Genomic DNA, 12,213 nt, shown 5'->3' on the forward strand with positions numbered 1-12,213 from the left:
CTACGCCCGCGGTCCACAGAGCGCCGGCTGCAAGCGGCCAGGCTGAAGAGACTCGTGCGCGGCGGCGGCGGCAGTGCCCGCCCACCCGCCCGCTCCTGTCCAATCGCGCCGCTCTGCTGCGCTGACTGACAGAACCGCCTGCCCAATTTAGGAGGTTGGGTCGTACCATGACAGCGCTGCTAAAAAGGGTGGTGGGCGCACCACAGTGCGGGTACTCGTGGGGGCAGTGAGCTGCTGCCAGACCCGCTCCCCATAAAGCGACAGAGGACTAAAAGAGCAGCGGGCCGCGGTTGATGTTGGCACGCTGCGAGCCAGATCTTGGTTTTTCACAGAGGGCCGTGTGGTCAGGTCCGGTCCCCCCCGTGAGTTCCCCCCTCCCAGCTGAAAGTGCCGAGGCCCGCATCGTCCTCCTCGTCGCCGGCCGGGCATGACTGGCGCCGGAGGAGGGCGCGGCTGCCCGGATGTCTGTCAAGATGAGTGTGAGGCAGGCCGGGCTCGGGGCGCCGGGCTGCGGGGAGCGAGGGCTGCGGTGCGGTGGCCGCTTGGAGCCGCACGCTGACGGGCGTCCGGAGGAGGGCGACGCGGCACCGCCACATGGACGAGGAGGCGTTGGCAGCCGGGTAGAGCCTGGGTAGCTGGGGAGAGAACTCATGGAGAGAAGACACTTGGGGCGTTAAACTTGGCGACGGCTGCCCAGTCGAGGTAGGGCGTTAAAGAGCTTGTGTCGCTGTTGGTGTGGTAATGATGCCTTCGCTCCTTGCCGGGCAGAGTTTGCTGTTGTTGCGGTGTGTGTGGAGAGGCGTCCTGGCTGGATTCCGTTGATGCGTTTCGCTCACTGAGGCGCCGCTGCCTCAGCTCAGCATAAAGCTGCTTTTAGCTGGAAACCCAGAGTCCTAATTCTCGCTGTCAAACCCCTCCCCAGCAAGTTAACAACACTGGGAAACTGATTTTCTCCTCCCCTGGGGACTTGTCCGTATCTCTTTTGGTGGTTTTCTCTTGTAGCCAGCCCAGCCTAAACAGGTTTCTGTGGTTGCCCGCAGCGCTGTTTGAAGGGGTGGTAAATGGTTTCTGTTCGATTGGGTTGGAGAACTGGCAGTGTAAATGGGAGGTTGCGTCTGCTTGTGTGCAGGTCTGCTGGATAGGTGGGAAATGGTTGTAGAGAAGAGTACGGAAACGAAGGGTCCGATGTCGTTGCTGTCAGGCAGTAGAATTCAAGCGAATGCAGCAGTGGCGGTTAAATCCTTTTCGGGTGACTGTGTTCTGGCTGCTGGGGGGCGGGGGGCATCCTGTCTAAAGTCAACTTCACCCTCGGCATGGGGGAGGCAGCTTTTCTGAAGTCACGGTGTTTGATGACGCAGTGCTGTTTAAGGTACCCGTTAAATGCCTTGTTAGCTTTTAGGATGCTTTAACGAGCGTGTCAGAAATGCCAAGGGGAGAAACTCCTCTCGTTGCTCTTTAGCCCCCCCCACCCTGCTCCCCTGTGCTTCAGGCGAGGGATGATTACAAGGAATTAAAACTGGTGGTATATCCTGCACAGAAGTTTGGCGCTCCGCAGTGTGTTTTCACAGTGGTGCTTTTCGACAGGCTTGAAGCCAAGAGGTGGCTTTACGTTGCAGACTGCAAGATGACAGAGCCCTGAGCTTTGGGGAAGCAGGACGGGAAGGTTGGCTGCTTCGTTAACAGCTGACCTCTTCTCTAGCTCTGACTACCTGCTCTCTCTGCATGTGGGGAGACTGGGAGCACTTCAAGTGGCAAAGGCTTAAGTTTGCGGCATCCTTTCCCTTTCCTTTGTATGATGACTTACTGGCATGATTTACTGGCCTGCTGTATCAGCCCGTTGCTTTAATAGGCTGCGTGCTAAGAGGGGCTACAGCATAAGTGTTAGCGCCACTGGCTGGCTGTGAAGCTTGGCTTGGCTCCAAGGCTAGGGACACGCTTGATGTCTTGGAGGTCACACAGCCGTTTTCTTGGGTGGCAGGAGGGCACATGGGAGCAGGGCCTAGCAGGAAGCTTGCCATCAGACAGCAGTTTTCCATAGCTCACATTGTGTCAGGAAGCCACTTCTGCAGGAATTGGACCTCTTGATTAACTGTTTCAGGAAAGCCAGGCCTCTAGCTTGACCTTCAGTTGGGGATCATCGGTGTGGTCTTTGAGAAAATGTCAGTGGTGGGGAAGGCAAGGCTCTTCCCTTCCAAACTGGGACGCTCGAGAAGTTGAGTGTACTAAGAAGAATATAGGAATTGCATGTATGCAGTAGACTGTGCGGTAGGGTAGAAAGAGGAGGGAAGAGAGAAAAATAATGCATCCACATAGTGTGCCTGTGAGTAGAGTAGAAGCAGGAGAGGAGGCCAATGCCTGCATCCACATACTGTGCCTCCGTGCTGCTGCTTGACAAATGTCCATTAATAGTCCCAGATTTTGCAGGAGTATTTCACAGAGATGGTGTAGTTTAAAGTATCTGGCTTTCCGTGAAGTTATTCTGCTGCGCATGTGACGCAGCTTTATTGCTGTTTTGATGTGGGGCTGGCGGAATTGAGTGTATGCGTATGCGGTTGAGGAGGAACAGGGGGATTTGACCTGGTGCTTTCCAGATTTCTGAGACCACCACTTTAAATACATTTGCACGATTGCTTTAAATGGAACTGCATGGTTTGGCAGGTAAGCAAGCAGCTTTCTGACTGCCAATTTAAAGTAAAGACTAAGTTTTCAAGCCTCTTTATAAAGCTGGCAAAGTTCAGTCTCTGAAAGTGGCAACACCTTCAAAATAGTAGATTCTTTTTTACCCTCAGGTGAAGAGTTAGACAGAATCACAGAACCGTGAGGGTTGGAAGGGACCTCTGGAGATCATACAGCCCACCCGCCCTGGCAAGGCGGGGCCACCTAGAGCAGATGACACAGGAAGGTGCCCAGGCAGGTTTGGAATGTCTCCAGAGAGGGGGCCACCACTACTCTCCTGGGCAGCTTGTTCCAGTGCTCTGCCACCCTTGATGTAAAGAAGTTCTTCCTCACGTTGGGGTGAAGCTTCTTGACTTTTAGTTTGTGGCCATTGGTCCTCATCCTGCCGTTGAGCACCACTGAAAAGAGTCTGGAACCAGTGTTTGACGATTCAATGGACGGATAGTTTTTCCCTTCCCACCTTTCTTGATGTATGGTATCAAGAGTAGAAAGCCCCGAGAAGGATGCTTGCTGTACCTTGTATGTATTATAGCACCATGCGGTGACATGACGTAACTGATTTGCCAACTGTAAGCATCCTGTTCAAAATGACTTTCATGCTGGACATGCACTGTTGTCTGAGAAGCACAGTAGGTACTCGTTGGTAACAGTGGTGTAAAGCGTTAACCATCCTTTCTTTCTCTCTTTCCTAAAGCTTATGCAATGAGGACAGAAACCTGCTGCATGCTAGAGAGAGAGAGAGACGAATTGGGGAGGCTCAGCAGGAGAAAAACAAGCTCCCTGAGAAGCCTCCCGTCTTTGCAGCACCCTACAAGGTAATGGGGGCGGGGGGGGGGGGGGGCGGTGTGGTGGAGGGAGAGGAGGAAAGATGGTTGGAGCGTAAGAGCAGAGCTGTGGCTTCTGCATATGGTGTAGCAGAGTTGAGTGTGACACGTGCAGAACCAGCATCTTCCCATCTGCTTAACTTAAGCTCATCAGAGTATGGGTTTAAAGCTCTGAAGATGGTGCAAGCGCAGTAAGGTCTTTGGGCTGGGCAGATTCATTTGGAGGCTACTTCCTGTAGTTTGGGAATTTGAGGGAGAGCACCCAAGAGCAGCTTGGCTGCCTGTCTGTGTGCAGCTGTGATAGAAACAAACGGGTCTGCTGTTAGTGTTCCTGAAGACTGCAGGCACACCTACAAGTTTGGCTCAGAAGAACTAAGAGTGAGCAGAGCAGTCCCACTTGCTTTGGAGGGACTGCACTGCAGGATCAAGATGAGCTTGCCTAACTTTGCTTGTGGTGATACACAGTGATGCAATTAAGATCCTGACGAATCTCTCTTACAGAGCTGAGTCTCCTGAAGTTGAGGGTCCGTGCTTTTTCCATTTCTGCCTCTGTTCTTCTGTTGCAGACTCATAAAGGAGATGACTTGTCAAACCAAATTCGGAACGTGCTGGGCAATTATGAGGATGTCATGGGGCTCATCAACTCCAAAACCCAATGGAATTTCTTAGGGCTTCAGGAAGTCCTTCCTCCGGTCTCACCTGAAGCACCTCATTTCCCACACTCCCTTGATGAAAATACCAGCCCTACATCATCACCTTCATTCCACGACACAGCCCACCATCCACCCACTACGGCTGTAAGTGCTCCTCCTGCTCACCGCTCAAGTCCCTGCGAAAAGGCACAATCAAGGACAAAACCGCATTCAGGTTTGCACGTGCAGAGCGGCAGCTCATCCAACGGTCAGAGCCAAAGTCGCAAACGCAGTTGTGGTGACAAGGAAAGTCACGAAGGTCTTCATCGCAAGGGAAGTGACAGGCGTGCGGCTGGTGAAGGTCGTGCTCATGATCTGGACTACTCCATTTTCTCATTTTCTTCATTTCTGACACCTTTGCCTCCTCCACTGGAACCTCTGTCACCTCTGCGTTCCGACCTGCACGTCAGTTCCAAGTCAGAAAAGAGCAGCAAAAGCCAGGAGCTGACCTACAGTCAAAGAAAATCGTTTCAGGACCTAGTGACAGGATCAGAGGAAGAGGAAAGTCAGGACGGCTCAGACATTGACCTGAGCAGCAACACTCGGCCTTCCTCTCGGACGGTTCCTACAGCTTTGCCATCAAAGCCCAGCGCGATGCAGCAGAAACCAACTGCCTGTGTGAGACCAATGGATGTCCAAGATCAGGCGCGAGAGGAATCGCCAGATCTCAAACCTCTCCTGGAGGAATACCATAGAGAGCCCTTTGAAAAGATCTCAGATCTGAAGGTGAATGCCAGAGCCAGACTATTCAAATCAGAAATCCCTTCTGAGCCCGTAAAGGTGAGTTAGGAGACTCTGTTGCTGGCAGGGTAAGCTCAGCTATGGGAGGACAGGTCACCAAAGGGCAGAGACTACGAGCAGCATTGATGGCTGTGCACACTTTATCACTTTTAGAAGGTGTATTTTAAGAGTGCCTTTTGCCAGTACATCTGGGGGAGATACCTGGATGGTGAAAATGCAGCACTCGCCATGATTCCGTGTCTGTTTTATCAGTGAGGCTGCAGCAGGCCTTATGGTTAGAGCGACTGCTTCTGTTGCTGTGACTTTTGTCTTGCCTGTAAAGATTGTTGAAAAGAAGAAGGGGGGAAATGATACGCTGAGAGGTCAGGGGGTGATGTACCTACAGTCAGTGCATGCAGAGCGTTGGTACTCGGTCTGAGTGCTGGTGAGTAGAAGTCCCATATGTTTGCTGAGTACTGGGACAGCTGACTGTGCAGGGAGTTCTATGGTCACCTGGTAGGATGAAGGTTTTTGGGCTTTTTGGGGTTTTGGGTAGTTGTCTGTGAACACCACAGGGCTCTCCTAAGTGAGTTTGTACGATGTAACTGTAGACCCTCAGGGAAGTATCCATGTAAACAAAAAATATCCTGAAGATTTCTACCAGATGGACTTAGCCCTTGGGAAGCACGAGACCATTCTGTTTCCCGCTCCATGGAATGTTTTTTGAGCAGTTTCTCGAAGGAAATTTAGTGCAGAAGTGGGATTGTAAATCATAAGCAAGACCCTGAAAGCCCTCTAAAATTCTGCATTCAGGGAAAGACTGTAGGCTCTTTCTTGTCCCCCAGCTATGAGCAAAAGGAGCAGAGCTCTTTTGTTTGTTGTTGTCAGCAGAAGGCATCCTGGGCAGCAAGCTCGAGCATATCTTAGTTCTGGTCACTGCACTTGTCCTTTCTCTGCCAAGGACTGAGACCTAAGGCAGCTGGGCAAGGAGAGAGGTGGAGAGAGTTTTAAGATTGTGTTTTGCCTTTGTAGGAGAAAGGGAGAGTGTGGGTGCCTTCTGCCTTTTGTGGAAGAGGGTGTTGATCAGCTGCAAACGGCTGTAGGCAATTTCTTGTGGAAAAGGAGAGGAAACTGGCAAAATGACATTGATGAGAAGTTAACAGGTACCTTAATGCCCAGGTTTGAAAAGAAACAAGTAATAGACACAGACTAAACCCAACCAAACAGTAGCTATGCTGGGTTTGGATCTAAGTGACTAGAATTTTGTTGCAAAATGCCTTTTAGCTTTTAATAGCCTGATTCCTGCTGACCTCCAGCAGTACATAAACCCTCAAGTGGTTAAATGGCTTTAGGAAGTAAAGCTAGAGCTTCTGAGAAACTTGAAACCTTCAGGCAAAGGAAGGCAAACCTGTGATTTTTTTTCTTTTTCTCCGAAGCTCTTTGGACACAAGAAAGAGGTCCATGCATTTAGTTTGAGATTGAGCAAAATAATCCATCTTGGAGTTAGAAAAGCATGTAATATCTTTGAGGACTGTTTTATTTCCTCCAGGCAGCCAGGCAGGAACAGGACAGTGCACCCATTGTTTACTGAGCATTTTGATGTAAAATGCTTCCATTGCCAGGAGCCTTCATTGTCAGCTGAAGAAAGCAAGAGTAGAAGTTGATGGAAACGGTTTGGTTTGTTTTCAAACCTGCAGCAAGGGTGGTGGCAGGCTGGAGCTGCTGTCTTGTCTTGTCTTGTCTTGTCTTGTCTTGTCTTGTCTTGTCTTGTCTTGTCTTGTCTGTGAGTGGGGCTTCTGGGTTGACCCTGGGACAGAAGCAGGAGAGTGCCTGGAGGTATGGCATTGTTTCAGTGACTCAACTTTAGGTTGCCTTGGAAAGGAGAGGAGTGGACTTGAATGGGTTAAGCGCGCTTGTGAAATCGTCCACAGGGGACTTGGCTGCATGCAACCTGCTGGTTAAACTGGGGCTCACAGAGGACCTGAAATAGCACCCAGATAAATTATTTTAGAAGGCTCCTGTGGACTTTGAGCCTGGTGGCTTTGATTTGTAGTCTGCCATGAAGTCGCGGGTGTCAAAACCAAGCGAGCAGCGTAAACACAAATACGAGAACAAGTAGATTTTGATGTAACTTTGAAGATTTCTGTCTCGCTGGATGAGGCAGAGCCATTCTGTACATTTCTGTGGTGCCTCAGTATTGCTTTAGTGTGCATAAAGCAAAAAGTATAGCATGGTTTTTGTTTTTCATGAAATGTAGAAGTGAAACTTAACGCTGGGAGCAATGGCAAGCAGATGGACTTTAGCTTTGCTTTGCTGGAATTACAAGAGTCTTGCTCCATTACGGTCAAGAACTAAGCTGGTGAGAGGGGAGATGTAGGATGCGTTGCTTGTTTCTGCTCCTCCTGCACTGCTAAACCCACCCAGCTGGCTACCTGAAGCTAGAAGAAAACTTGAACAAGTGCATCCCCAAACGTACATTTTACAGCTGCTGCAGTGTGAGGTGCCTTGTTAGTGCAGCACTGGAACCAAGTTTCTTCTCTTTCCACAAGGACAGTCGGATAGGAAGGTTTTTGAAAGTTGGGTTTCCGTTTCAGTTTTCTTTGAGTTGCATTTTGCCTTTCCTTCTCTCTTCCACCTTTTGTCTTGTTTGTTGTGGCCATTGTGTTTTTGATGAAATGAAGTGAATTTTCTGCGCTAAAAACGGTGCGTCTTGCGGTAATTATTAACCCTCTGTGAAAATTAATCCTAGCCTTAGGCAATCTGCTCAGAAAATTGCCTTCTCTGCTCATGGGTTTGTCGTTCTCTGACTGCAGCTTCCCGAATTTCGTAGAACAGCTCGAGCTGCTGCTACGGGGACTCGGCTGCCAAACAGTATCTGTACGTTATTTTGCAGTAGCAACGAACCCTCAGGCAATTTCCACGTAACAAAATGGCCTTTAAAGTCTGTAGCTATAATTCATGGAGCAGTCATGAAAGACATATTTAACTCTGTGCAATCTGAGAATTTAAACAAATTATATCAACCAAGATTTTGTGACTAGATAACAAAAGTCCCTTTTTGAGCTTCTGATTTGAATGGTTTTGAGCCAATACAAAAATAGCACCAAGGGAAACCTAAGGGTGTGCAAGTATTCCCACGCTGAAGTCAGGGAAGGGATACTCATCCTTAAAATACAGCTTGTTTCGAAGTCTGTGCACACTTTATCTGGTTTGTTATTGGCTTAGTGCAAAGCCCACAGGCAACAGTGCGAAGACACCTCGGTAAGCTTCAGCTCAAGTTCCATATTTTTCCTTATAAAAAGGCTAATAACTCTTTTTGTGTGAACTTTAAAACAGAAACAAATATAAAAAACAACCCCTACAATTCCTGAACCTGAAAGAAGTCAGAAGAAAATCTTGTGTTAACTACCTGCCTGTACCTCCCGTACTTGATGCGGTTTTGCTGCTTTTGTTTGCTCGACACCAGTGTTGCGGTTTCCCCTGTGTAGCCAGTTCTCCTGTGGCTTGCAGGGGCCTTTTTTACTGCAGCAGCTGCCAGTTTTGTTTGCCCTCTTAAGAAAGGGTAGACGTTCCCCATGCGTCAAACACTTGTGGGAATCGGTGAGCGGATGAAAGAAAGAGATCTGTTGAACAAGTGCACTGTGTCTGCAGCAAGCGATAAACATCCCTTAAAAACATGCTTAAGGACCACCCATGCTGCTAGTTTGCTTGCAGGATGGTGCCTGCCTGACTAGAAATTATTTTAATCACAGGTATATTCACACAGTCTTCGTATTTGTTCCAATAAATGCTTTCCTGAATAGGTAACTAGGAACGGTTGCTTCAGCTTTCCCCAAAAGCAGCTTTGTCACCACATCCTCTAAAACCAGGTGGATGGAGTAAGCCATGCTTCAGATCGTTGGACCTGTCTTTGTATCAGAGATGTATTATAATCTCTTTAGTGGTAAATCTTTGGCAGAGCATCTGCTTTGGTGTCTGGTGTTCCTTAAGATAGCCTGCAAAAACCTGTATGGATTTCTGTGTTTACGTGTTTGTTTTCATCAAGTTGATTGTAGCTTCAAGTTTTGGCAGGCTTTTTCAGTACACAGCAGAACATTATTGCATCCCTAATCAAGATGATTAGAGGCTTGGTTAAAATACATACAGTCTCTTCTGTTGGCTGGGTCATTTTGGAAGCGTGCCCTATGTGTGTGCATCTTGCATCTATCTATAGTATTAGAGGGTAGATTCTTAACACAGAAATGCAGGTGGAAAATCACTTTGAAGAGTAAGTTAGTGTGTTATTCCTAGCGTGACTTGTGTGTGAACAGAGAGTGCATTTAATATGCAAGATCTCCTCCCGCTCTGAGCTAGCGAAGCACGTACAGATAAAGTGAGGACAGGGTGGTAGGTTTTGGTCTGATCTTGCCCCGCCTGTTCTATTCAAACTAAGTCTTCATTCATGCATATGCAGTTTTGTGATCCCCATTGCATTCAAGGGGCAAAAGCCCATGCGGTTGACATGGAAAAATAAATTTGTAACCAAATATTTCTATTAAAATATAGTATTAAATTGGAAGCAGCTGTAAATGGGAAACTTTTTCAGCAGCCTGAAGAGGTGACCTTCTCTGCTGATAATTGATAGCTGCAGTGGCAAAGCTCTCATTAGGAAACAAAGAAAACTGCCAGCACAGTGAAGGGCATGGAACTCAAATTGGCTTTTCTGATCCTGCTCGCTCGGGTTTTCTCAGCACTAATAATTTAGCCTGAAACCAGGCAAAGAGCAGTAGCTGGTATTCTTGAGCCACACACACACACACACACGTTGCGAGTCCATTTCAATTAGGAGGAGATAGCAGGCAACATAGGAAATGCCTGCGTGCTCTAGCTCTTCTTGACCTACGCTGCTTGCATATCTACAGGCACCAGTTTCACCTGAGGTGAAAGGGACTGAGAAGCAGCACAGGGCTGATTGGTGTCAGAGGGGCAGCTCTACGTGGGCTGTGACGACAGAGGCATACAGATAAGCAGGCGGAAATTACTGAAATGAGAAGGAGCAGAAAGGTCTTTAGGCGAGGCAGGCTGTTTACAAATCAGGGAGCAAGCTTCAGCCCCCTACTTCCACATGCCAGAGCTGTGTGGTCCTTCAGCTCCATTTGGCACACCTTGGCAGAGTGGAATAAAAATGTGTGCTGTAATTTCTAATGGAATACCTTTGATAAAAAGCAGCAGCCTTAAAAGCTCTTCAGCCATTACCCCAAACCAGCGCTGCTTATTCCTTGTAGTATCTGTGGCAAAACCTTCTTTTCAAAAAGATGCCCACTTTCTGAGTTTCCCAGCTTTGGCGAGCGTTGACTGCATTGTGCAGAGAGGAGAAAGCTGGGCTTTTGCCACTATTCTGTCAATGCTTCTCGTGCTTTGCCCTTCCGCCTCCAGCTATCACACCGAGACCAAGGAGCAGGCTACTGGTGCCTCCTGCTGTGAGGCTGTAACTGAGTCTGCCACAAAAGACGGCAGTGCCGGGCAGGCTGATGCCGTCCCTGTCTTGAGTTACTGCCTGGTTGGGGCACTGCACTGCTTCTGGTTGATGGCTGGGTGTCTGGCCCACACATCATGGCCAGTGGACCTCTCCTTTGTGTACCAGGTGGTTCCTCAAGCAATTTAGTTTGCTTTGGGGTGATTCTTATTATCCCGAGTTCCTTGTTCATCTCTCTCTAGTGTGTCTAAGAGATCTCTGTAAGCCTCAGGGCATGTGCTTATGGAAGTGTGTGGGTTTTTTGGAATTGCCGGTGAAAAGAGGACTTGGAGGTATTTCGGAGAGTTTTGTCACACAGTTGCTGTGCAGCTTGAACAGAATGCCTGTGCATTTCTTAAATTGTTTTCTACATAAAAATCTCCCTTCTTTTGCGGGTGTGTGCACCTGTACATTTGTGCAAGCCTGTTGTAGTGAAGGCAGGCTAGTTCCTCCCCGTGTTGCTCTAACCCGGCGGTGCATTCAAGGTTTTATCCTGAACTGCACAAGTTAGTCATACTGCTTTTCAACTTTTCTAATCACAGTTGGTGTTCCCTTGAGTCCAGGAGCTGGCATTTAAGAGTCCGGTGGGTTATTCTTCCACTTACAGCCACCTTTACTTTGCCTGCTCCCAGTTTAGGGCTTTATACTGGCTTCTTATTCTGCTGAGTGCACGTGGGTGCACAGAAGGACACCAGTTAGGAAGCAGGGGGAATCCTGTCAGCTGGACAAGCACCACTGTTTAATGAACTCTCTTTCACTTTGGTTCTTTCTCATCTTTATTGGAATATATCTTCTACTAAAGACTTGAAAACAACAGGCTTTGTAGAATAAAGTGCCCTTCTGATGGGGCTTTTTAGTCTTTTCTTATTAAGGGACTCCCGTGGCCTTTGTAGAACTGTTGGTAAGCAAACGTTTGATGAGTGCCTCTGTTTATCTCAGTCAGCTGGTAAAGGAACAAAGAAACTCATGCTGCTTCCTTCTTTTTATTTGCTTGTAGCAAACCTTCCGCTGGGATGCCCAAGCCGTTAAGGAAATTTTGAAGGTAGGTGCTCTTAAATAATAGATCGACGTGTTTGTGTTTTGTATACATTGAAGTAGTGGTGGGGGGAGGAGGAGGAATATCACCGCGTGCATGGCACTGCTGCTGGACTGGGCTTCTCTGTCCCTGTAATTATGGTACATTTGCGCCAATCTGAGCCAGCTCTTAATGCAAAACTGCCTCTGCAACCTGTGTCAGAGATGGCTTTGTGGGCAGCGCACAGGCTGCCAGTACTCAGCTGGGTCTGAGTACATGGGACCCTTTCACCGAGCACAGAGTGCAAATAAGATAAGTGTTCCAGGAGAGGCAGTGAGGGTGGCAGGCCATATGAGTTCCTTTATTTCTGGGAGGGAGTATTACACTCTTCAGGATTTAAACTTAATAGGGAGACAAGAAAAGTCTGTCTTGTGTGATTTCAACAGAGTGGTTCTGAATTTCTGAGCCCCAGCTTCCCCAAAGGCTTTGTCTAGATTGACCCCCATTAAGGTGTTTTAGCGTATGTTCAAGACAAAGATCGTTGTCTGTGCTAGGCTGTTCACGTGTTTGTTGCAGTGCAAGCCAAAGCTTTAGCCCAGTCCTCTGTGTCCAGCTGTGGTGCCAGAAGAGGCAGGTTGGAGGTTGATCCCTATCTCCTGGCTGCGGTCTGTGTGCTGTGCTCTTAGCCGGACCATGGCTTAGCCCAACTAGCTGGTCCCTGGGTGAGAGTTAGGGCAGGGCAACAGGGCAGAAAGGCTCCTAAAGACATAGCCCATCAGGCAGTCGCTCTCT

The 12,213-nt window shown here is 48.5% G+C and overlaps 1 protein-coding gene across 1 annotated transcript in view; it reads left to right on the top strand.

The window, feature by feature from the left end:
- Positions 1-3,222: 3,222 nt before the first annotated feature.
- The window catches only part of LOC133264975 (AF4/FMR2 family member 1-like), a 31,686-nt gene continuing 22,695 nt past the window's right edge, over positions 3,223-12,213 (top strand). Inside the window, exons 1-4 of the mRNA XM_061445172.1 lie at positions 3,223-3,227; positions 3,371-3,491; positions 4,067-4,972; positions 11,404-11,448. Of these exons, the coding sequence (XP_061301156.1) occupies positions 3,223-3,227; positions 3,371-3,491; positions 4,067-4,972; positions 11,404-11,448 (1,077 nt within the window). The remainder of the gene's footprint in view (positions 3,228-3,370; positions 3,492-4,066; positions 4,973-11,403; positions 11,449-12,213) is intronic.

This window comes from Pezoporus flaviventris, unplaced genomic scaffold, assembly GCF_033815535.1.
Source record: "Pezoporus flaviventris isolate CSIRO_AGI_PZ_B2104156 unplaced genomic scaffold, CSIRO_AGI_Pfla_v1 ptg000002l, whole genome shotgun sequence".
Classification (NCBI taxonomy): Eukaryota; Metazoa; Chordata; class Aves; order Psittaciformes; family Psittacidae; genus Pezoporus; species Pezoporus flaviventris.